This window comes from Bicyclus anynana, chromosome 5 (genome assembly GCF_947172395.1).
Source record: "Bicyclus anynana chromosome 5, ilBicAnyn1.1, whole genome shotgun sequence".
In the NCBI taxonomy this organism is placed as follows: domain Eukaryota; kingdom Metazoa; phylum Arthropoda; class Insecta; order Lepidoptera; family Nymphalidae; genus Bicyclus; species Bicyclus anynana.
In genome coordinates this window covers 16,609,246-16,632,505 of record NC_069087.1, presented here as the reverse complement: position 1 = coordinate 16,632,505, position 23,260 = coordinate 16,609,246, and the positions used below count along the sequence as shown (strand labels likewise).

Here is a 23,260-nt window from a genome sequence, read left to right as displayed (position 1 = left end):
GATATGATTCACAAGTGCTGTTTGCATCAACTTTATTTATAAGAAAATATTGAACAAAATTTTGAGCTGTATTTTCAACTCTGAAGCTTTGGTTTTACACATCTGAAACTTGGGCTATTTTGAGTAAAACTTTTGTACGCACGCTTGAGTTGAGGAGCAATTTGGTAAATGCGTTTTATCAGGCGATGCGTGCTGCCATCTATTGGCCTAGTCAAACAGGCGTTTGTTATTTTGTTTCATCAGTAGATGGCGTTCTTAGAGAACTTTGAAACAAACAACCCTTTGTACATATCGAGAACCTGTTGCGATGTACTTACTACTTATATACCCGAGGCTTATAAATTGGCACTGTATTGTCTTATTTTTTTAATCTCGTCTGTACCACTGTGCTAACAAAACAGATTTTGTGTTACTTCACTATGGCGAATAGGTTATTTCTGAGTGTCAAGATTTTTTTTAATAATTACTTGTTTAGTTTGGAGAGCTATTGCATAAAGGTAATATTTTTTCACTTTTTTACAGAATCGCCGAGCAAGACTGTACCTGCTCGCGTGACTGGTAAACCGCTCTAAGCACAACGTGAATACAAAAAAAGCAAGAATACTCTCAGCTGTTAATTTTTAAACTTTGTCCTAATAAAACACCGACCAGTGATGTAATCATTTAATTTTGTAAATATATAAATATCAATATCATGCGCCTTGTTTTCTTATTTTTCCATTTTAATCAAAACTACCTTGAGAACTTTACACCCAAAATGGTATGACGATAATGCATTAACACTACCATCATTTAGACGTCTGATGAAAATACTCATTGAGATAATAAATAAAGATCATATTTCCACTAAATAAATATTCAGAATTTAAGGAAAGTAAACAAAAAGAATTTGATATTAGAATAACAGTATTTTATAATTCAAAATTCATATATAACAACACAACACTAGAAACATACCGTTATAAATGTTTATAGAAAAATGCAAGACAGAAAAAACGAATAACAATACAAGTCTTATAGAGAAAGCAAAGAAAGTTTACAGAATTGTCTGTTTAAGACGGTCCAACTCAACTCGAACATTAAAGGAGACCGACCATTTTAGGCCCAGCACGTTACAGAAAAAAAAATGACGGAAAATTCTTCATTTAATAATAAATATCTAAAGCTTCGACCAACACCTCAAGAAGCTTTCACTTAACTGTTGGATCAAGAGTCGGATACAAAAAGGCAGTGATTCTCGAGACGGCGCGTATTGTGAGGAGGTTCCTCACTCTGGAGCCCTGACCACCAGTTGCTTGGGCACTCAAATGTACCGCAGCGGGAGGGTTTATTTTTTTTATAAGTTTTTAATAGTGTTTTGTATATTTTGTTAAAAAATTAATAATAACAAAAGGAGAAATAAATAAATGAGAGAATGTTAAAATATATAAATTTAAATAATAAACCAACAAAATAATTAGAATTGTTAGTTGCTAATTTTTTTTTTTTTTTGAAGTGTGCGTGTTTTTAAAATCGTGCATTTTATAATGTTTATGCCCATATTGATTAAGCAACTTTCAATAAAACTGAAATGAAACCAGTCTAAAACCGATATTATTATTTATTATATGATACTAATTAAGACATTGTAACGGTTCATTCATTGAATTTGGGCTCATGTATGAAAAATGGTCGATCTCCAGATATTCATAGATGTACAGTACTGACTAATACACGCTTCAGTAAATGACAAATGCACTAGTTTCGACTTAGTGTTCATTTACACGAGCGGCAACTCTACTGACGACCGCAGTCGACTGCAATCGGCGACGTTTTGGCGGCAGGCGACGGCAGTCGACTGCAGTCGGCGACGTCTCGGCGGCAGTCGACGACGTCTCGGCGGCAGCCAACTGCAGTCGCGCATTAAATGAACCCTTAGTCTGTTCGAGTTCATCTTGTCGCAGTCATGGAAGACTTCGTATACACAATTTAGCATAGACAATGTCCAAAGAGAATTGCCATTGCCGATGTCTCTTTTCCGCAATTATCTCGGACCAATTACTTTATATAGGACCTGCCTCGTTAGAGGTTACCCCTCTGTCAAAACTATATGATCATGATCTAACGAGTTCATACAAACTGCTTCTATAGAATCAATGTTTCATTGTGATATGGTGTATTACGAATTAAAATTTATTGTTATGTGTGGTGAATGGACACAGGATATATTTATTGGTGGCATATACATATTTTCGATGTGTGAGTTTATCTCGTGCCCAGTAAACGTAAAACAGACAATGAATAATGTTAACTATTTTTAAATGTTAGCTTTCTCCATTAAAAACAAAAAATACTCGTGAAAAAATTATTTTGATACGTTAATTAATTCGCGAGATATAGAATTTTAAAGGGAGCGCGCCGTGACGTCATCAAACAACATTTGCTCGCTCGTTATAGGCAATTTCGTACTTTGCGACGCTTTACAATATCGCGACCGTTAGCGGGAGTCGAACGCGAACTTTGAATGCATGTAAAATCCTAACTATTTGGTATTTTTAAATAAAACAAAAACTAGTGTATCTGTATATGTATAATTAAATGCTATAATGTAACGAAGTTTCAAATGATTTTGCGTACCTAGTAACATTATTCATTGTTGGTGAATTTTTGTGTAATACAAGTCCAATAGAAGGTAATTGGTCTGAGCCATTGATACATAATTTCTATAATATACCTATGCTCTTCCGATACAAAACACACTACAGTTTGATAAGGAAACCATCACCATGTTGCGTGTAGAAGACCCAGATTAGAAACGACCTTCACCCATCTTTTCGTTGGATGAAATAACATTATTTCAAAAACAGAAACCGGTTCATCGGCAAAGCGGTCGGACTCATCACCGAAGGGTGCTGATTTGATCCACTTCTAGTCTTTCAAGTTCGTTGATAACACTCCCATGATATGCGGGCGACAGGGGGAAAGACTGCGCGGGTGTGAAATCGTGCCTGCGGGGAAGTAACGAGCATCAGTCGTGGGTTTTTCATTCATCGCTACACGCCCCCCGGCCCGCTATAATACAGTATTTGCCGACTAGTTAGATTGGAATAAGAATATTGGTCACATTTAAAAGATATGACAAATATTTTCTAAAAAAAAAGAAGAAAATGGTTAATGACAGTATGGCCAGCAGGCCAATTCACTAACTTTGACGTTTGTCAGTTGACATATACGAAATTGAGATTCTATGTAACAAATGTCATCCGGTTCCTACTGACAACCCTTTGTGGATATCATACAACAGGTAGATCACATTTCTCAGTTGATTATAATATGTTTATTACCCGACTGCGTCAGAAGGAGGGAAATGTTTTTAAATAAATTGTCAGTAAAGACTAAATTAGTGAATAGACCAGCAGAAGTATTTTTGTATTTTTGTAAAAAAAAAGTAGTATTTTAGGCTACTCGCAATATATTATTAATTATTCTCCATATTCAAGCGGAAAAACAGCAATGCGTCTGCTAGTATGACATGAAACAGTTCATCCAATAAACAAGTGAAGGACATTCTCTAATTCGGATGTTGACTGTTACAGCTTGGCAAATTCGTTCGTAACACTCCCGAAGGTCCACGGGGGTCGGAAGGGGGGTAGCGATGCCCCGCGCACGACTTCATACCCGCGCAGTCCTTCACCTCCCGTCGCCCGCATATCATGGTAATGTCACCAACGAACTTGCAAAGCTATATACACAACACAATAAACAAGCACAGACTGCTATTCATATGTATCACAATTTTTTTCTAATTATTATCACTCTCGCTAACTGCTTCTGTGCTCTCTCTGTGTAGCTCCTGTTCTCTCTGCTCTTCTTCTTCTTTCTGCTTCTGCTTCCTCAGTGATTCTGACAAATATTTACATCTCTGCATACATTCCTCCTGGGAATGGAACATTAGTTAAATTAGTACACACCATGGCACTGCCTTAATAAATGACATTATGTAGGAAAAAAAATATAGTATTAGATTTTGGCTAATTAAAGTATTTCTCAAATTTCTCTTATTGGCAGACTTCACACACGTTGAGAATTAAGAAAACTCTTAGGTGTGCAGGTTTCATCAGGATGTTTTTCCTTCACTTAAATTTCTTAACATTTTTAACACTTAATTTCTTAAAATGCACATAACTGAAACGTTGGAGCTGCATGCCCGGACCGGATTTGAACCTACGCCGATCGGAGGCTGAGGTTATACTCACTGGGCTAAAACGGCTTTCTACAAGCTTAGTTTCAGTAAAATATTAAGTCTTTTAATACTTTTAACAAAGCTACCTTATAACTCAGAACACTATCCCGCTTATAACTTCGACATTTCGAGGTATTTATGCAACGCGCTGTTACCTAATTTTTTTTTGCAAAAAGGTTACGTTTATCATCAATCATTGAAAGTAAATGTAAACTCAACCAAGTGGAACCGAGGTTTATACAATACTTTCACTATTCCATGGTGGCTTCAATAGCTAGTAGTCGATGAACCAAAAAACAAAGAAGTGTTGTCATAAAAGAAGAAAACAATATGGCAATGGAATTATTACTCAATTGCTATCTGTAACTTTTGAGAAAGAGCGTCGCAAGTTTTAGAAGCATATAGATACAAAAAAGACAAGTGAGTGAGTAACATTGATGACAACATCCATACTAATATTATAAAGCTGAAGAGTTTGTTTGTTTGTTTGATTGATTGAACGCGCTAATCTCAGGAACTACTGGTCCGATTTGAATAATTCTTTCAGTGTTAGATAGCCATGTATTCCTACGGGAACGGGAACTACGCGAGTAAAACCGCGCAGTGTCAGCTAGCCTTAGCTATAATATGGTAAACGTAATAAGGCACGCAACGGTCTGGGCAGTTTGGAGAGGGATAACAACAATATATCTTGCAAAGAGAAAAAGACATTGTTAACGAATAGCTGCAGAATCGAAAATTTCCCTCTATCTGTCGTCGCGATGAGGTACAAGAGAGAGCAATCGACAATATTGAGTTACGCGGCAGAGTATCAGGCAAATTCGGGCGAAAGCCTTATTAGTAGCTTTTATTTAATTTAACTTATCCTCTGTTTGTAATCAAATCTTCCAAGTTTAATCCACTTTCCGGTTTCCGATTGAGCTGAAATTTTGTATGGATTTATCGGATAACAATGTAATATAGTGGTGATCTGGTGATAGGACTCAAAGGTGGCTATAGGAACTCTGTAATTAAACGACGCAACCCGTCGACAACAATAGAGTTTGAGCTCGTTTAATTCGTCTTGAAGAGTACTTTGATACTTTACGGTAACCAGGGTCTGATGATGGAGCTGGAAGGTGGCCATAGGAACTCCGTAATTAAACGACGCAACCCAATCGAGTTTGGTCTCGTTTGATTCGTCTTAACGAGTACTTTCATACTAGATGGTAACTTTTTGGGTAATTTTATTAACAAATAATAAAAGTTTGTTTTTTATGACGGCTTTTAAAGTTAGACTTGTTGTTCTTGGCGTACATCTTATCTAGAAATACATACTTTGGTCTTCCCGGGCACCTGGCTGGCGATCTTCTGCCAGCGGTCGCCGGCGCCGCCCTTGGGGTGCTGCGCCAGCGCCGCCTCCAGCGCGCGCTGCTGCTGCTGCGACCAGTTGCCGCCGTGACTCTCCTCCACCTTGCGCGTCTTCACCTGCACAGGAAGAACATCTTAATCAGATATTTGTTTGTTTGCTTGTATTGAACGCTCCAAAAGTACTGAACCATTTTGAAAAATTCTTTCAATGTTGGGAAGCTATACCATCCCCGAGTGTAATATTTTACCCCATAGTCCTACTGGAACGGGAACAACGCGGGTGAAACTGCGTGGCGTCTGCTATTATCTAGAAAAGCGAACGTTCTCATCACGATGTATAGAAATTGCTTAACGTACAAAGTTGAAATTTGGCAGGGAGGGATTTTATAGTTAGTAAACATATACTAAATAAATTCCAATTTAAACTAAGTTTTAAAATTGGTTAGCAAGCACCAATTTTCAGCCAAATCAGGGGGGAGGACTGCGCGGGTATGAAATCATGCGCGCGCGGCGTCGCTACCCCTCTCCCGGCCATCCACCATCGGAAGTGTTACGAACGAATTTGCCAAGCTATATGCTTAATAGACGAGGCTAATAACGAGACATAATTAAAAAAAAATCAAATTGACCTTTTTGGGTGGTTCAGGCGGGGTCTCCTCCACCGCCTCCTGTCCGGGTATCTTGTAGCAGTTCTCCTTGAGCTTGGCCGCCATGTGCGTGACCTCGGGCACGCTGCGGCACATGGCGTCGGCGATGCGCTCCCAGCGCTCGCCCGCGCCCGGCGGGTACTTTTTGACGAGCCGGACCAGCTCCGCCAGGTCCTCGTCCGTCCACAGCCCGCCTGAGATCACCGGCGCGGCCTGGGGAGAAACTCTGATTATAGTCTAAGATCCGTATTAGAAACGACTAATAAATTATTTGTACAAGTAGCAATGCCCTGGTACTCACGGGTTTGACTTGTCGCACGACGGGCGCGTCGTCGTCAGGCTCGGCGACGGGGTCCAGCAGACAGTCGCGCTCCGGCGGCACGAAGGCGCGCCGCCGCCTCGCTGCGCCGGCCTGCTTGTTCTCAGCCGCGAGCGCCGCTTCGCGCTCCGCTCTCGCCTTCTCTTCTTCTTCCCTAATCACACGTAGACAATACCGTCTTTACCATAAGGGCAAACAAGGCCCGTGCCCAGGGCCCCCATTCTTAGGGGGGCCTCGAAGGACTGACAATATCAATATCCCTCAAAATATCGACTTTAAACGACGCAACCCAATCGACTTTGGGCTCGTTTAATTTTTTGACGAGTACTTTGATACTAGATGGTAACCAGGGTCAGATGATGGAGCTGGAAGGTGGCCACAGGAACTCCGTAATTGAACGATGCAACCCCATAGAGTTTGGGCTCGTTTAATTCGTCTTAACGAGTATTTCCATACTAGATGGTAACCAGTTTTTAACTTTTAAGTTAATGTTATTAGCAAATAAAAGTTCGTTTTTTTATAAAATATTGACTTTAAGGATATACCTAATAGAAGATTTTGCTCAACAGAAATCCCAAAAGAAAGCGTTAACATACTATACTACTGTATTTGATTACCTATAATAAATGATCATAAAAAGATGTCGCTTTTTTTACTTTCCAAAAGGGCCCCAAATTCTTGTGTGCCCAAAGACCCCAGCATAGTTTAAGATGAAGGTGCACGTAGACACTGATCAATATAGCCGAACATTTGCCCCAGAAAATAATGATGAAATGTTTGTATTTTTTCAAAAGAAAATGTTCGTTTTTTATAAAATACCGTCTAATAATGTTCATAGACCAGAATATACTTTATTTCTTGTAAAAAAAGTTTGTAACCCTAGAGCGAGGGAACGACGCATGACGTCATCTTTTTTCGACTATGCAGCCGGCTCCATTGATTAGCACCATGATTCGATGTTTATGACTGAATGGTAGATAGTCATAGCGAGTGGTTAGTAGAGTCTACTATCATTCAGTTATAGATAAAGATGGTAATATTAAAAATGACCAAAATCATGGTATGACAAGAGAGCAGTCATACCATGATTAGCAGTAGCATTAATAAGTACAATAAGATAATCAAGTTATCTCTCTTATAACTACTCGTATGTCATATCTAGTGCTCACAATAAATCATGCAAATAAAGTAAAACTTCCTCACCTCTTTTTTCTTCTTCTCTCTTCCTCCTGCATCTCTTTCCTTCTCCTCCGTAACTCAATTATAGTGGCAGGTATACCAGTAATCGTCCACCATATTGCACGAGGTATTTGAAAGGGCAGTGTGTCTTTAATACTAGGTTTGGGCATTTGATCTAATATTTCTGCTAGGCCAGTGTCAAAGCCAGACTTCTTGAGATGCTTTTTACCTCTACTGTTTAATATTTGTTCCTAAAAACAGAATGTGGTATTTATGAATGGTATTTAAGTCGCAACCAGACTGATAACTTTAAAATCTGTGTAATTGGTAATGTAAATTCAAATTTTTATTGTCTTGGAATCTTTGGACATCATGAAAAGCTGTGGGCTTAGCATTGGAATGGGGTGTCAAAGAGATAATTGTCTATATTGACAAATATAGGTGATTATGTCATGAGGCGCATGCCAGTTTCAGCTGGCCTATTCACTAATTAATAAAAAAATAAACTTCAAAATCAATTAAGACCAGGCATCTATCTACATTTGTCATCTACCTACTGTAAGATATCCACAAAGGGTTCTCAGTAATCACCTGATGTTTGTTACATAGTAGAATCTCAATATTGTATAATATGTCAACTAACATACATCTAAAGTTAATGAATTGGCCTGCTGATACTAGGCCATGAACTATGGGCAAGCATGACTTATGAATTTATACTACCAGACATTATTATTAACTTTATTACAGTAGTTATTATAATTATGGTATCTAAGTATACAATAATTTAAATAGGCATAATACAATAACATATTAGTCTCTTAAGTAGGCTAAATCATAATTTATTAAGTACCTAATTGGTGTTTAACTAATAAAAAGAGTAACATGATGTTCTCCTTGACATATTCATCAATTGAATTGGGTGCACTATAGATGTTAACATCTATAGTGCACCCAGATGTGACTGGCAAAACCACACTTGCTTTTAAAAGTCAGGTTGCACAACTGGCAAAATAACTGACCACTGCTATAATAGACCACTAAAATAGTTATAGGTATGAGTAGGCTTTTGCCTGGTTTTTTGAAGGTGCCTTTAGTTATCGCCTATAGACTTATGTACGATTTTTTCGTATGCAACCATTTTCAGCGCAAGGTGCTCCCAACCGAAGGTATACTAAATGATATAAAAGGCATCAAATATAGTGTACAGATATTAAGGAATGATGATGTTACATGTTTATTTGTGTCATACTACTTACTGCTGTGTACCGTTTTTCAGCATATGCTGCCCACCCGACTGCATACTGTCCAAATGTGATGATTATGAATAGGATGAGGGAGCCCTCCGCCAGGCCCATCTTTCGCACGTGCCGGTAATAGTATACCGCCGAGCGCCAGTTCGGAAGACCATTCTTCAGCACTTCATTGTACCTTTATCAATACATCATTACATTAATGTATGTATTTTGGTAAAGCAGATGCTTTTCAAAGTATTTCTTGTCTTAAAGGGTACATGATCATCTACTTGACAGTTTGGTTTTTGGCATTATATAAACAAAAAATATATATGTAAAACTTACTTTTCTTTTTTTTATTATTTACAAGTTAGCCCTTGACTGGAATCTCAACTGATGGTAAGTGATGATACTATCTAAGACAGAAGCCAGCTAACTTGTTAGGAGGAGGATGAATCCACACCCCTTTTGGTTTCTACATGGCATCATACCGGAGCACTTGGAGGTAGGGAGCGTCTTTGTCAGTAGGGTGGTAACTAACCAAGGCCGAAACCGCCTACCAGCCAGACCAGGACCAATTACGAAAACCCAGCTGGGGATTGAACCCAGGGCCTCTGTCATGTAAATCCACCGCAATTTCCACTGCGCCAAGGAGGCTAACTTAACTTTAACAAAATATACACTTACTTTTCCCTTTTCCCTGGATCTTTAAGTATGTTGTGAACAGACACCAAGTTCCTGAACTGTACATCAGCGTCGGGGGCATCATTCTTATCCGGGTGCAATTTTAGAGTCAATTTCTTAAAGGCAGTCTTTATTTCTGATTGTGATGCATCCTAAGAAACCAAGGATAAGCAGTTTTTAAGCAACACAATGTAATCTTTTGTAGATTATAAGTGGCACCAGTAAATATTGTTGCATTTTTTTTTATTAATAATTAAACTAATGAGCTGGGAGCTGTGATAGCCCAGTGGATATGACCTCTGCCTCCGATTCCGGAGGGTGTGGGTTTGAATCCGGTCTGTGGCATGCACCTCCAACTTTTCAGTTGTGTGCATTTTAAGAAATTAAATATCACGTGTCTCAATCGGTGAAGGAAAACATCGTGAGGAAACCTGCATACCAGAGAATTATCTTAATTCTCTGCGTGTGTGAAGTCTGCCTATCCGCATTGGGCCAGCGTGGTGGACTATTGGCCTAACCCCTCTCATTCTGAGAGGAGACTCGAGCTCAGCAGTGAGCCGAATATGGGTTGATGACGTGACGTGAATTAAACTAATATTTAATTACTAATATAAAGCAAAATAAACTAGTGTTAGTGAACTATAAAACTAAAACAAACTTAGGATAGTTGCATCATTTATAACAGATCAACTGAATAAACAATCTCTATAAACTTTGGTATAGTCTGCAGTTTGTAATGAAATAAAAGCCTCATGAAGAAACCTGCATACCAGAGAATTTAATTACATTTTATTTATTTAATTTAAATCTTAATACTGTGTGCGTGAAGTCAACCAATCCTCATTGGAGCAGAGTGGTGGACTACTGGCCTAACTCCTCTTATTCTGAGAGGAGACTCAAGCTCAGCTGTGAATATGGGTTAATGATGAAATAGCATGCAGGCTACTTTTTATACTATTATAACATTCTCATCATATCTTGGGATCCAAGCAAGTTAAATTATGAGGTAAAGCTAATAAATATACTGATATAATTTGTAGGTTGTAATTAATAGTAGTTTGTAATAGCACTAGTAAAATAACACCAATATACATACACCTACTATACTATACATTGTCACTATCTGATTTTGTTATTAAATAAAAGAAAAAAAGTGTGAAAAAAACTCAACATTCTTCTAATTTTTTTAACAAGTAACGTAAAGTAGCAGTATTATAGGTCTATTACATACCGATAAATGAAAATAATCAATTAATCTCGGATTAAATAAGACGATAACTTATTGTGCTGAGTTCTCCACACTCTATGATAAGTTAAAAAGGTAAACTATTTTTGACTATTCTCAAGTTCCGAACATGTATTAAATTTTTCACTCATGTCCATCACATGCTATAATAAATACATTATAGTTTAATAGTAAACATTCTCCCAAACCTGTGTAACTCCTAACAATTCATAGAAATTTTGGTTCACTTCATCAACCACGTCAAATACTTCCAAATCATCATCGTCCCACGCCGCAGCACTCAATATTGTTGAGCAGAGCAGAAAAATAACACACCGCATTTTAAGCACTACTCATTTAAGATATTTTTTATAATTTAACTAAAATAATATAAAATTTAAATAAACGCGAACATTCAACATCATATTATTCACTTGACAATGACAGAAAAGAAAGAAATAACCACAGGAAATAACTAAAGTAAGAATTGACAACGTCACAAGTAAGTTGAATTTGATGTTTGATTTGACGTATGATGTGTGTCAATCTAAGTGGAGGGGATTGGATGCGTTGGCGGATTTCTCTGTCTACGATTGGATGGGATGGGAACTCGCTGCTTTACCGCCCAAAAATTGTTAGAAGTATGTACGGCGCTTGATCTGAAAAAATGGCCATGTGTCTCGTTTATTTAAAGAGTCCTTCGTTAGGTCGTATTTTAGGCGACGGCTACTACAATATGTGTCTATTACTTTCTCTGTCTACGCTTTACTAATCTATGGTCAGACCACAGACGTTGACACGTTGACTCTTTCATTACCTCGTAGACAGAGATTGCCTCGTACTTTCTAGTGATGTGAACAAACGACCGAGATGTTGTTTATTATATCCACAGATTAAAGAATCATAGGCAGATAGTACGCACGGAACACGACCGTGTCATAGCCTCTCTGAATACAAAATTTAAAAACTAATATATTCTCCAGTCAGTACGACACGAAGCGTCGCATGTAAATTAAAGGAATTTTCAATATTAAAGAAGCTTCTTGAGCTTTTAAATATCTTAAAAACTGTTTACAAAAATTAAAGAATGAAAAAAGATGGGGATTTTTTTTAAACTGGTAATTATTGATTAGTGTTATAATTTACTTACTTACTTGTTCTTAGTATTCAATTTTGAAATATAAATTATGAAAAAAATTGTATAAGTCAAAGAGACGCGATTTTTTATGGGTTTCACCGGCTTCACCACGCTGCTTGTATAGACTAATTCTGGATCATCTTTATTCAGTGATTATATGTATATGCAAAGAATAGCATTCTCGTTCCTAACTTTCGGTTCCTAAAGTACGGATAAACATCTGCACAATCTGCTGTTTTAATTTCATTTAACGAAATATCAATATTTTTTTAAGCTGTAAGTTTAATGTAAGTACAAATTACACCATAATTACCAAGGTAATTAATTTAACTCAGCTATTGTAACTTACACGAGTTAAGTGCACTTTGTTAATACGTGGTCAATACCTACAGCGGGCTTGCAAAGCAGTTGGTTTTGTACTGAAAGACTTGTTACTATGGAACCTACTGTGGCTAACAAGGTTTTACGGACGACGCCACGATAGTCTACGCTACTAAATCATGAACTTTTCTTGGCACGAGCTAGGCAAAAAAGCTTACGTATGCTTGTGTAAAATCAACCTTGAATTTTAGAAAATATAGGTCAAAGTGTTGCATCCAAAGACACATATGTCTAAGCAAGTAGGTACCTAGTTATTTTTTATTATCAATTTACAACCAAAGCTCTATATTTAAAGCTCTATGACCTCAAAATATGGTTGATGTTGATGTATAACTAGTGAATACCCCGCGGTTTACACGCATTTCTAGTACTCGTTGAAAAACGGGGCTAATGTTACTCCTTACAACATTAGCTATCTGTCAGTGAAAGTTCCTTTAAGATCGGTATAGCCGTTTCAGAAATTAACCGGAACAAACAAATAATCAGACGAAAGTTTTGAATTAGGTACACCGTATATACTTCTATGTATTTAAAAAATTTCAAGCAGACACTGTCGAAGTCGTAAATAGTATTGGTAATGCGTATAAATTACTCGTATAATGACAAGCAGATCTGAAAACCTCATGCCTAAATAACTTAGCTATAGCGAAATTCTTAAAAAAGTATGTAAAAAATAATAATTAAACTTTATCTATAAAGACTTTATTAAAAATCTTTACACGAGTCAATTACAAAACAGACTGGGCTCTCTTAATATCTCTATTGGACAGCAACCAATTTAAGTAGAGCTGTGTCTATTTCCAGAAGGCTTTCGCGCACGCCCAAGGCTTGCAGGGGCATAAGTATCGGGGAAGCTCTCTATTAAGTGGCCATTTTAGACATAGGAATCTACAAGAAAATTCAGTTTCACGCGGTCCCCAATGGGGAAGGCACGTACGGGGATGATAGCGTGGAAGGAAATTGCGTTTATATTTGCCTACATGGTTTGAGAGATTTTGTCTGTCGAATTTTATGGATTTGCCATATTATTCTCGATGTCGTGTCTAAAGAATTTGTTTGTACTCACTATGATTTCATTTTGTCTCGGTGTTTCTACGCTGGGAGTCACGCTTAGCAAGCCGGTAGGTATCACGTTGCCTAGTAATTGTTATTATTCTCGTAAATAGTGTCATAAAGATTATATACAGTTCTTTAATATTTATATACCTATTGAATCATAATGTAAAATTTAAAATTTCTTAGAGCATAAAATATATCCTGTCCTAATTTTAGATAGTACGAGAATTCAAAATATTTTAAAATGGTTTTGGTGCATCATGCTACATTATATATAAAATATTGCTTACTTTCTATTGATGTACTGTAAAGTTATTATATTATAATACTAATATAGAATTTTCGGAAGAGGGAATTCCAAAAATAGTTAGGATAGTCTTGACAGGGCTATCGATCGGTGTACAAGCATGCGCCATGTGATGAATACACGCTCGCTGCATTAAAGTTTCCCGCGAAAGATACATTGTAAGAGCTAACGGACATAGTAATGATAACATAACATATCTATTTATTTTAAATAATAACTTTTTAACAAAAAACATTAACCGATTTCGAAGATGCATTACTCTAAAAAGAGAAAAATAACATCGCACCTTTCTATTGAAAGCGGTGTTTTACCAAATAGGCTCTGTTTATTTTGTTTTTTGGGACCGCCTTCAGACCAATCAATAGAAAGGACATAGGTATAATTTTAGTTGTCGCTTTTTAGAGTAATAAAGACATTTTTGAATCGGTACAAAATTTTTTGTTAAAAAACATATATTTTTCTGTTTTTAGTATGTCCTAGCATAGTGACCGTTTAAGTCACGTTAGTATGCAATTTTATTAACTTATTTACGTTATTTTGATTTAAATATAATATTACATCCGAAAAAGGTGTAGATAAATACAAAAGAACGAACATGTGACTAGAAACCGGTGTTCTTATTTGAAAAAAAAAAAACGTTTTTGAAACTGCCCCTGTTCAAAACAGGGACCGTTTTCATTTTCAAAAATGATTTTTTTCTTTACCTTACTTACAATCTTTCACCTTACTTACAATATTAGTCTTACATCTGACTTCTAATTTATTGTTTATAATTTGTTTATTGTGTTCAAGTAATTTTTAATTTTCAAGTTATTGTTCTTCTACCAGGTTTTCGACTCTATTGGACCTTTTCCTGCGTGATCAATTGGATACAATGGTATTTTTGGTTATGCATGCAAACTTTGCTTTAAAATTAACAAATAACTGATCGCATTTGCCTTATAAAATTATATTACTTCCATATTGTAGAAATTGTGATATATATTTTTTATCTTTTTTTTAAATTCTGGTTTAAGTTATTTATCAAATAATAATCAAAACTGTAAGCTTTCTATTGAAACCGATTTTCGAAAAAGCACCTGTAATTTTTTTGTTCAATAATTATATGAAAAATGAACTTTGTATCTATTATATAGGTACAATGCACAGCAGCTAATGAAACTATAAAATTAAAAATCACATAAACCTCGTAAAGGCACAGAAAACATAATATGTAAAGGTATAATTGCAGCTTTGGGTTTGGATATTTGGCTTAGTGCGTTTGTCAGAGCTTCCTCAAGCATCATATTTATATTCGTTATTTATCCAATGTTTTTTTATGTTTTGGAATTAGTGTGCAGCCGAAACTCCGTGTCCAGATGGCAGAGTGTGCCCTCCACTCTGGTATTGCTGCGAAGACGACTGTTGTGCGCCCACTTCTGAAAACCCACCTTACATACAAGGCGATCCTTTGAAAGAGATTTTTTCAAAGACCTGGTATGCACAGTGGTAGGTTTCCATAACATTTATATTTAATGTAACCTACTAATAAATTTGGCATACGAGTAGATCTAAATAATAATATTTATTCTGGTACTAGTCTTTCGAAAGTTGAATAATGTGTAAACAAATAGTGGATTTTCCTTATATAATGATTTGGTAAACGTTATTAGTAATAATTAAGTAAAGTAATAATTTACAAGAGATCAAACAGTTCAATGTGTTTGTAAAACGTGTTCCTAATCCTGGTTTTTTGTTTCCACAGGCAAATCCTATTTCTGCTGGGTACACTAGCCGGAATACTTCTGTGTTGCATATGGTGTCTCATATACCGGCGTCCAGGTGGCATCTACATGTGTTCTTTCGCCTGCTGCGTACCACGGAACAGATCAGACCAAGACTCGGCAGGTTCAGTGTACCCTCCGCCTCGGTACAGTCGCTGTGGGTCGATACACCAGGCCCCACCGCCATATTCTGAAGTAAGCAACGTGACCACATTTTAAAATCAATATTTTTTTAAATTGTTGGTTATCTTGGCACGTGATTATAGATGTAAAAAATAAGCTAAACAATGACGTAACTTAAATTAGGTACCGAAGACTATTAATGATTTATAGTAGCAGTTAATCGCATGACTGTCAAATTACGCTCTAATTTATTAAATAAAAAAAACGAATTTAATTGTCCAATTGTTAAACCTTTAAAAATATGTTTGTTATACACTTCTTAGTCGAAGTCGACTCATAGAACACTATTATTTACAGGTCACTTCGAAACCAGACCTCTATCCGCTTGTCATCACATGTGGAGAAGGTGATGGTAAAGCTGGAGGAAGTTACCTAATGGTCCATTATTTTAGGAATTATGTCATACGTGCTCCTGGTTAGTGTATATTTATATTTTTAAAATAAATAAATATACAGATTTTTAATCCTACGACAAATAAAGTGATATCTGGTTACAGGTTCGCTCTCAGCAACAAGTACAGCAGATTCTCTAAATTCAAGTTTTATATGCAATGCGGCAAATGAGGTGAGCTTTGTATTTACGAGTATATACTCGTACTCGTATGTTTATTTCTTGCATGTATATTAATTGAAAAAAATCCATGTTTAGCAAAAATCCTCAATTATTATTTTACAGACAAACTCTGTCATACCACCTCCCTATTCTTGTGCCAGCAACTATGGGTGCGGACGTTCAGTCTTGCGGTCTCTATCTTCGCTGACTGAGCCACGCAACGCGCGGCGTGAGCAAACTTTTCAAGAAAGTCTCATTACTTCACCGGTAAGTTTCTTTAAAAAACACTAGTAGACGCCCGCGACTTCATCCGCGTGGAATTTAGTTTTTCACAAATTCCGCGGGAACCATGCATTTTTCCAGGCTCAAAAGTAGCCTATGTAGTAATCGAAATAATAAATCGAATAAAAAAAAAAAGAAAAATCTATTTCCATTCCCAATTTCAACCAAATCGCTTCAATAGCCGCAGCGTAAAGGAGGAACGAACATGTAATATGGAGGTATTATTTTTATTTATTTTTTATTTTATTTAAAACTCTTTATTTGTACACCACAAAAAATAAAAGAAAACAAGCAAAACAGAAACATAAGAAAAAGTAGAATACAATTATTTTGTTTCTACAATAGGGAAAGATCTTTCTCCATGGAGTGAGACCAGTTATTATTAATCTCAGATTTCAATATCGTTTAATAAATTAAAAAAATAAAAGATGTAAATTAAATAAATTTATATGTGATATTTTTTGATAACTACAGCAGCTACACGATAATGTACCAATACACATCTCTACCTCTACTCTTCATATCATTATTTTAAAGTAAAGTCATTAAGTATATACTTCTTCACAGGACCCAAACTACGACTTGGACATGGAGCTCATCGACTGTGACATGTATTGTGATGGAGGCTGCAAACCGCGTCTTGGCTCTTCACCGCCGCCGCGTCGTAGTTCTCCAAATGCCGACGACTCTTATTGTGAACGCGCTGCATACATGCGCCATCTCTTTCTTAACTCCCCCGATACACCCGGAGGATGTGAATCACCCCCTCAACCCACTAGCCCAACGCAATCCAGAGAGTCCACCCTTCGGAGACAAATTGATGAAAGATGCCAAAGACGTCATGATTTATTCAGGAAAACTGCAAAATCAAGAAAATCGAGCTTATATATCCCTTTATCTAAAATTCCACCGGGCACAAGGAAGTTGTTGACCAGATCTGCCCCGGCTACACCGAGTGGAGCTCTAGTGCCTAATTTACTGAATTTTACACAACGTGTCTCAGCGTCAAGGCACAGCTCGAAATCGTCGAGGCTGGAGGAAGAAAATGATCCTTTACTAGCTGACGTAGAGCCTGCGCAGACGGATCATAAGTTTTAGTAAGGCCAAACCAAAAAATGTCGAACGCCAAGTAAAAAAACTGCAATTATTTTGAAATAGATGTTAACTTTATGACTGTACCCAACGACTTCATGGCCTATTCAAAAAATCCCCCAGCTATTGATATGACGATCTGCAAATTAATGTTGTGATTGTTTAGTAAGTGCTCACTTCGCGAATGATCGCGATGTAGTTAGTTAAATGTTATTCAATTATATTGTTTAGATTTAAGGAAATGAGCGTGTTGAACCATTGTTCACTTGCTCACTTTTATTATAATAAAGTCAATTTGTGCTGCTTTTGTATGTTTTATTAGACAAAAATCTCATAATAATTAATGAATAATAATTAATAAAAAAAAATGTGTAAATAAATGTTTTTTTCAACTTAATTTTATTTTTAAATATTTTAGTTATACTGGTTCTTTTTTTATTGGTTAGTTATTAAAACACACAGAATCAATCTTTACAAGCAGCGTGGTGAAGCGGTGAAGCCGGTGAAACCCATGAAAAAAATACGTCACGCGTCTCCTTGACATCTGCATATACAAACTTTTTTCCTAATATGTATTTCAAAACTTAACATACAATTACGTAAATTATTATAATCAATAATTACCAATATAAAATACTCTTATTATAAATAATGATTTGCTTTGATTTACTTTTTGTGTGAAAATATTTAAAAAAAGACGCCATTTTTGTTAAATATTATTGAAAATTACTGATGCAACGATTCGTGTCGTACTGACTCGAGAATGTATTCATTTTTAGTTTTGTATTTGAAACGACACCGTCGTATTCCATGCGCTCTATCTGCCTAATAATCTTAAATCTGTGTAGGTATGATTTTTTAATTTTTTACCGTTTGCTTGGTAGATAGTAAGGTAATCCTATTATTTATACAAAACATCTTAACCTCAAAATACATTTAAATAAAATATTAAGAATTAATTTTCTATCATAATAAATAATTATCGATTTTATTTTACATCTCTATAATTTTGTTATAAATGATAGTTATGTATTATAGTCTATGTTTACTTTTATTTGCTCAAAAGAGCTAGAACCCTGAGCCGTAAACCTCTGTCTACAAGAGGTTAATGATTTTTAAAATGTGTCTTTATCTGTAACTTTATTCAATCTGTAATTCTGAATTTTACGTCATAATGTCATAGTAATTTATCTGTGGTATTTTCTAAATTTTTGTTTACCAACAAATTACCTTGTCGCATTTTGTTTCTATTTTAAATTTTTACGTGATAACGCATACGCCTGGCAGAGTTCTTTAGTATGAGTTTACCAACCGATTTTGGCCCGGACTCTGGCGGTAGGATTAAGGTACATAATCTAATAATTTTCTAAACAATGAACTTCAAAGCTCGATGCCTTGAAACTTGACTCAAACATATATTTTAGGGACTGGTGATTGTGAAACCAATAGTTTACGGCAATGTAGCGAGGTATTTCGGCAAGAAACGCGAGGAAGACGGTCATACACATCAATGGAGTGTCTACGTCAAGCCGTACAGCAACGAAGATATGTCGGCGTATGTAAAGAAGATACACTTCAAGTTGCACGAGAGTTACGCGAATCCCAATAGGATAGTGACGAAGCCACCGTACGAGCTCACAGAGACGGGATGGGGCGAGTTTGAGATCGTTATCAAAATTTACTTTCACGACCCTAACGAAAGGCCGGTAAGTTATCAAACTTTCTTTAATTCGTAGGTACCAACCTGGCTGGCTGGTGGGAGGCCTTGGTGGTGCCTAGTTACCACCCTACCGGCAAAGACGTACCGCCAAACGATTTAGCGTTCTGGTACGGTGCCGTGTAGAAGCCGAAAGGAGTATGGATTTTCATCCTAACAAGTAAGCCCGCTTCCATCTTAGATTGCATCATCACTTACCATCAGGTGAGATTGTAGTCAAGGGCTAACTTGTAAAGAATAAAAAAAAAACCTACCAACTTGCATCGAAGGATTGTGGTGGATTTTTGGTTCAAAATCACTCTGCAAAGGACCGGAGGTATCTTGCAATAGATAATTATTGTCCAAACATGTCCACAGGTAACCTTGTATCACATCTTGAAGTTATTCCAATCACCAGTGAGTGAGGGCACTCCACCAGTGGGCAGGGCACTGGTCAGTGAGTCGTATGAGGAGATAGTGTTCCAGGAGCCGACTCAACTGATGCAGCATCTACTCAACAGTGTCAAACCTATCACTAATGGCCAGTGGATGCATGATACCAATTGTAAGTGTTTTTACAAATATTATTTATTTAAATGCGTACATACCACAATAAAATTACAAGATTTTTAATGTCAATATTTTGACCCAGTGCCATGGATTGTGGTCACAACGAGACTCAAGTAAGTAAGTGTTTTGTTTATAATGTTATTACAAAGTTTTAAAGGATGTTACCGTTCTAGATTGAAAATTAATTTATTTCAAGTTTAACACATTTGCTGCGGTATATGTCTAGTGTATTCAAGAGTTAGGAGGTTGATGGACCTCGTACTGGACCACATAAAGTTCTAGTATGAGGTCAAAAAACCTTGTACCGCTCCAGAGGAAAGTATATAAAAATCAATGCCGCAGCGAATGTGATATAAGCAGCTTTGAAACGCCATTTATCGTATTAGTCGTATTGTCTGTCAGTGAGTAGGTAACTACCACGGTATTGGAAAGCTGAAGAGTTTGTTTGTTTGGTGAATGTACCATTCTCAAGAGCTACTGGTTTGAATGTGTAAATTCTTTTTGTGTTGAATAGTCCATTTATCAAGGAAGGCTATAGACTATTTAAAATCACGCTCAAACCAATATGAGGGAAGCATCAATAAAAAAAATGTAAAAATGGTAAAAAATATTCCTTTCCAGAGTATTATGTTGCATGTACTGTATTTATATGGTATAGTGGCATTTTAAGACCCTATCTACAGTGAATCTTGATTTGTCATGGATATGAAATGTCATTGTATTGATATTTCATAATGTTATCGTAACCATTCAAGTAAAGTGTTTTTCAGAGAGCATGGGAACAGTGACAGTTTGTTTCACTCTTGAAAGTTTGCGGCGATTCACAATAATAGTGTGTATTATGAACGTCATAAGGCAACTGTCACTGTACCCATGGGCCATGCTATATGAAAAACACTTTAGTTTAATGTTCAAAATTCAAATGCAACTGTATTCTTTAAAAGCATTGACACTAGATATTGTCTGCTTTTTGTGAAATGATCATATTGTGTCTCTTCACTTGTTAATTTGAAACTATTTGTTTCCAGTTGAAGATAAGAAAGAGAAGACTTTGGAGAGGATAATATTAGCACAAGGGAAGGTACAGAACGAAATATCAGAGCTAAAGGAGAAATTGCAACTCGCTAAGGACACTATCACAAAATTCAAAGAGGAAATTGCAAAAGCGCAAAACAATTTAGGTCAAGGCATTTTGACTGCTGTTTAGAATTATAATACTTTCTGCTTTTGTATGATATACATATAATAATTTGAAAATGTTCTGTTTTTGCAGGGTTTGGTTGTAACAGTAAAGTGTACCAATAGATGTGTCCATGAAACTGAAAAAGTGCCAACAAATCAGAAATTTATCCATTATGATAGCGAGTCAGCAAGAACAAGCGTCTTCATAATCATCCTAATATCTTGGCGACAGACTCTTGACCGATAACTGAGTTTGAGCCTCAGTAGCTCAATGGTAAGAACAGTCAGACTCATAACCGAGCGGTGGTGGTTCGATCCCTGCTCCATTAGTCTATTACAGTATTTCCCTACTAGTTGGAGGGGAATGGGAATTTTGGTCATATTTAAAAGATATGCCAAATATTCTTTTTAAAAAATAACAGATACTTAACCTGGACATTTGAAGACAGGATGCATTGGATGACTCCTGATGATGATCGACCTCCACATGACAATGATGCTAGCAACACATTTGTTTATAGTACCAGGACTGATCTCAAATTGGCTGTACAAGAAAAAAAACATGACAGTAAGTGGTTGCTAAGCAATGGACGTTTGATAAACAGGTTTTGATGTAAACACCCCTGCTGCACTTTAAACAATTTAAGTAATGGGATTCTGTTGTGGTAACGTTTCTTCAGTTTACACACACAAGAGTGTTTGTGTGTGTAAACGTGATATTTTACTCCTCTATGTGATTAGTATTAATTTGTTAAGATTATTTTTTAATTATTAAAATATTTGTAAATAAAGACATTGTAGTAACATGTTTTTTAATTCCTCTTTTAATCTATACTAATATTATAAAGCTGAAGAGTTTGTTTGCTTGAACGCGCTAATCTCAGAAACTACTGGTCCGATTTGAAAAATTCTTACAGTGTTAGATAGCCCATTTATCGAGAAAGGCTATAGGCTATGTATTATCACGCTAAGGCCAATAGAAGCGGAGCCCCAATGAAGAATATTTTAAAATCGGGGTATTTTTTCCTATTGAAAGCTTACGTAGCGCACGCAGCATATACATATTGACGGTATTTTTTCGATTTTCCGAAAGTTTACATTCTGGTACAACATATGATATAATAAAAGCTGAGTACTGGTTTACACATAGTTCGAAAGTCAGAAGATAAGCACAAGTAGGTATTGTGTAAACGTGTCCCAAGGGGACATTAATGGTAGGCGTCCACAGGTCCGCATCGTACGTAACGGACGCATCGCATCAAACGGATTTTAAATTTTTCGGTAGATAAAATCCGTTCGATGCGATCCGTTGCGAATCAGTGGACTTGTATGACTTTCTATACCAAGAATACTAAAAACCGTTACGTTAGATGCGATCCGTTGCGGATCAGTGAACGCACCTGTATGATTTTCTATACCTACCAAGAATACTAAAATCCGTTCGATGTGATCCGTTGCGGATCAGTGGACGCACCTGTATGACTTTCTATAACAAGAATACTAAAATTAAAATCCGTTTGATGTGATGCGACGTGTCCTATGCGTACGATGCTGATCTGTGGACGCCTGCCATAAACATCAGGCAATTATATATTTCTTTTGTCTTCGTAGTTCGGTGGCCAGCTATAAATAATCATAATCTAATATCGATTGTCCTTCGCTATTCAAATGACATGTGCTGCTCGTCGAAAGCATTGTTTTAATAGGTACCTTAGGGCTTAACCACATGGATTTTTTTTTATTCTTTGCAAGTTAGCTTTTGACTACAATCTCACCTGATGGTAAGTGATGATGCAATCTAATATCGAAGCGGGCTAACTTGTTACAAGAAGGATGAAACTCCACACCCCTTTCGGTTTCTACACTACATCGTACCGGAACGCTAAATCGCTTAGCGGTAGGTACGTCTTTGCCGGTAGAGTGTAACTAGCCACGGCCGATGACCTGGACAAATTTAGAAAACCACAACCGGCCCAGCCGAGGGTCGAACCCAGGACCTCCGTCTTGTAAATCCACCGCTCATACCTCTGCGCCACGGAAGCCGTTAAACCTCTGGTGTTCTGAGGATGCTTTGCTTGGGTTGGGACTTGGGACATGAAATCGACCAGTTTCTCTTTGTTAGCTAAGCTCGTTGGTTGTGTGGTTAGTCTAAGCAGCTTCGGATCTCTAGATCCTGGGTCGGGTCATGGGCTTTTC

The 23,260-nt window shown here is 36.7% G+C and overlaps 4 protein-coding genes across 5 annotated transcripts in view; 3 read left to right on the top strand and 1 right to left on the bottom strand.

Annotated features, from left to right (window-relative positions):
* The window catches only part of LOC112043956 (hemocytin), an 86,081-nt gene extending 85,386 nt beyond the window's left edge, over positions 1 to 695 (top strand). The window contains exon 76 of the mRNA XM_052881462.1: positions 523 to 695. Within this exon, the coding sequence (XP_052737422.1) occupies positions 523 to 572 (50 nt within the window). The 3' untranslated portion in view covers positions 573 to 695. The remainder of the gene's footprint in view (positions 1 to 522) is intronic.
* Positions 696 to 888: 193 nt separating this feature from the next.
* LOC112043948 (dnaJ homolog subfamily C member 1) lies at positions 889 to 11,319 on the bottom strand. The gene is made up of 8 exons (XM_024079643.2): positions 11,071 to 11,319; positions 9,640 to 9,788; positions 8,977 to 9,148; positions 7,742 to 7,968; positions 6,521 to 6,692; positions 6,202 to 6,432; positions 5,540 to 5,689; positions 889 to 3,916 (listed from the first exon to the last, which is right to left on the bottom strand). Exons 1-8 carry the CDS (start codon positions 11,200 to 11,202, stop codon positions 3,782 to 3,784), a joined length of 1,368 nt encoding a protein of 455 aa, XP_023935411.2. The 5' UTR covers positions 11,203 to 11,319; the 3' UTR covers positions 889 to 3,781.
* Positions 11,320 to 13,252: 1,933 nt separating this feature from the next.
* On the top strand, positions 13,253 to 18,194 carry LOC112043936 (uncharacterized). Of its 2 annotated transcripts, XM_024079631.2 has the most exons (8): positions 13,254 to 13,501; positions 14,572 to 14,620; positions 15,077 to 15,231; positions 15,488 to 15,701; positions 15,987 to 16,104; positions 16,187 to 16,254; positions 16,366 to 16,509; positions 17,092 to 18,194. In XM_024079631.2, exons 2-8 carry the CDS (start codon positions 14,618 to 14,620, stop codon positions 17,620 to 17,622), a joined length of 1,233 nt encoding a protein of 410 aa, XP_023935399.1. In that variant the 5' UTR covers positions 13,254 to 13,501; positions 14,572 to 14,617; the 3' UTR covers positions 17,623 to 18,194. The 2 variants fall into 2 exon arrangements, with proteins under 2 accessions (XP_023935392.1, XP_023935399.1); XM_024079624.2 differs by lacking the exon at positions 14,572 to 14,620 and having other exon boundaries at positions 13,253 to 13,501.
* Positions 18,195 to 18,802: 608 nt separating this feature from the next.
* Positions 18,803 to 21,868, top strand: LOC112044286 (YEATS domain-containing protein 4). Its single transcript, XM_024080089.2, has 5 exons — positions 18,803 to 18,962; positions 19,041 to 19,322; positions 19,691 to 19,877; positions 20,911 to 21,063; positions 21,156 to 21,868. The coding sequence occupies exons 1-5, from the start codon at positions 18,915 to 18,917 to the stop codon at positions 21,185 to 21,187; spliced, it is 702 nt and encodes a 233-aa protein (XP_023935857.2). The 5' UTR covers positions 18,803 to 18,914; the 3' UTR covers positions 21,188 to 21,868.
* The last annotated feature ends 1,392 nt before the right edge of the window (positions 21,869 to 23,260 follow it).

What these genes read in the sequence shown, in the direction of transcription:
- LOC112043936 (XM_024079624.2), top strand. Translation starts at nt 13,415, where the DNA reads ATGTCGTGTCTAAAGAATTTGTTTGTACTCACTATGATTTCATTTTGT. An exon ending in GAGTCACGCTTAGCAAGCCG is followed by an intron (nt 13,502 to 15,076) that starts GTAGGTATCACG and finishes TTTTGGAATTAG; the next exon opens with TGTGCAGCCGAAACTCCGTG. An exon ending in AAGACCTGGTATGCACAGTG is followed by an intron (nt 15,232 to 15,487) that starts GTAGGTTTCCAT and finishes TTGTTTCCACAG; the next exon opens with GCAAATCCTATTTCTGCTGG.
- LOC112043948 (XM_024079643.2), bottom strand. Translation starts at nt 11,202, where the DNA reads ATGCGGTGTGTTATTTTTCTGCTCTGCTCAACAATATTGAGTGCTGCG. An exon ending in CTGAAAAACGGTACACAGCA is followed by an intron (nt 7,969 to 8,976) that starts GTAAGTAGTATG and finishes TTCTGTTTTTAG; the next exon opens with GAACAAATATTAAACAGTAG. An exon ending in CGCCTGAACCACCCAAAAAG is followed by an intron (nt 5,690 to 6,201) that starts GTCAATTTGATT and finishes CTTCCTGTGCAG; the next exon opens with GTGAAGACGCGCAAGGTGGA.
- LOC112044286 (XM_024080089.2), top strand. Translation starts at nt 18,915, where the DNA reads ATGAGTTTACCAACCGATTTTGGCCCGGACTCTGGCGGTAGGATTAAG. An exon ending in ACTCTGGCGGTAGGATTAAG is followed by an intron (nt 18,963 to 19,040) that starts GTACATAATCTA and finishes CATATATTTTAG; the next exon opens with GGACTGGTGATTGTGAAACC. An exon ending in GTGGATGCATGATACCAATT is followed by an intron (nt 19,878 to 20,910) that starts GTAAGTGTTTTT and finishes ATTTGTTTCCAG; the next exon opens with TTGAAGATAAGAAAGAGAAG.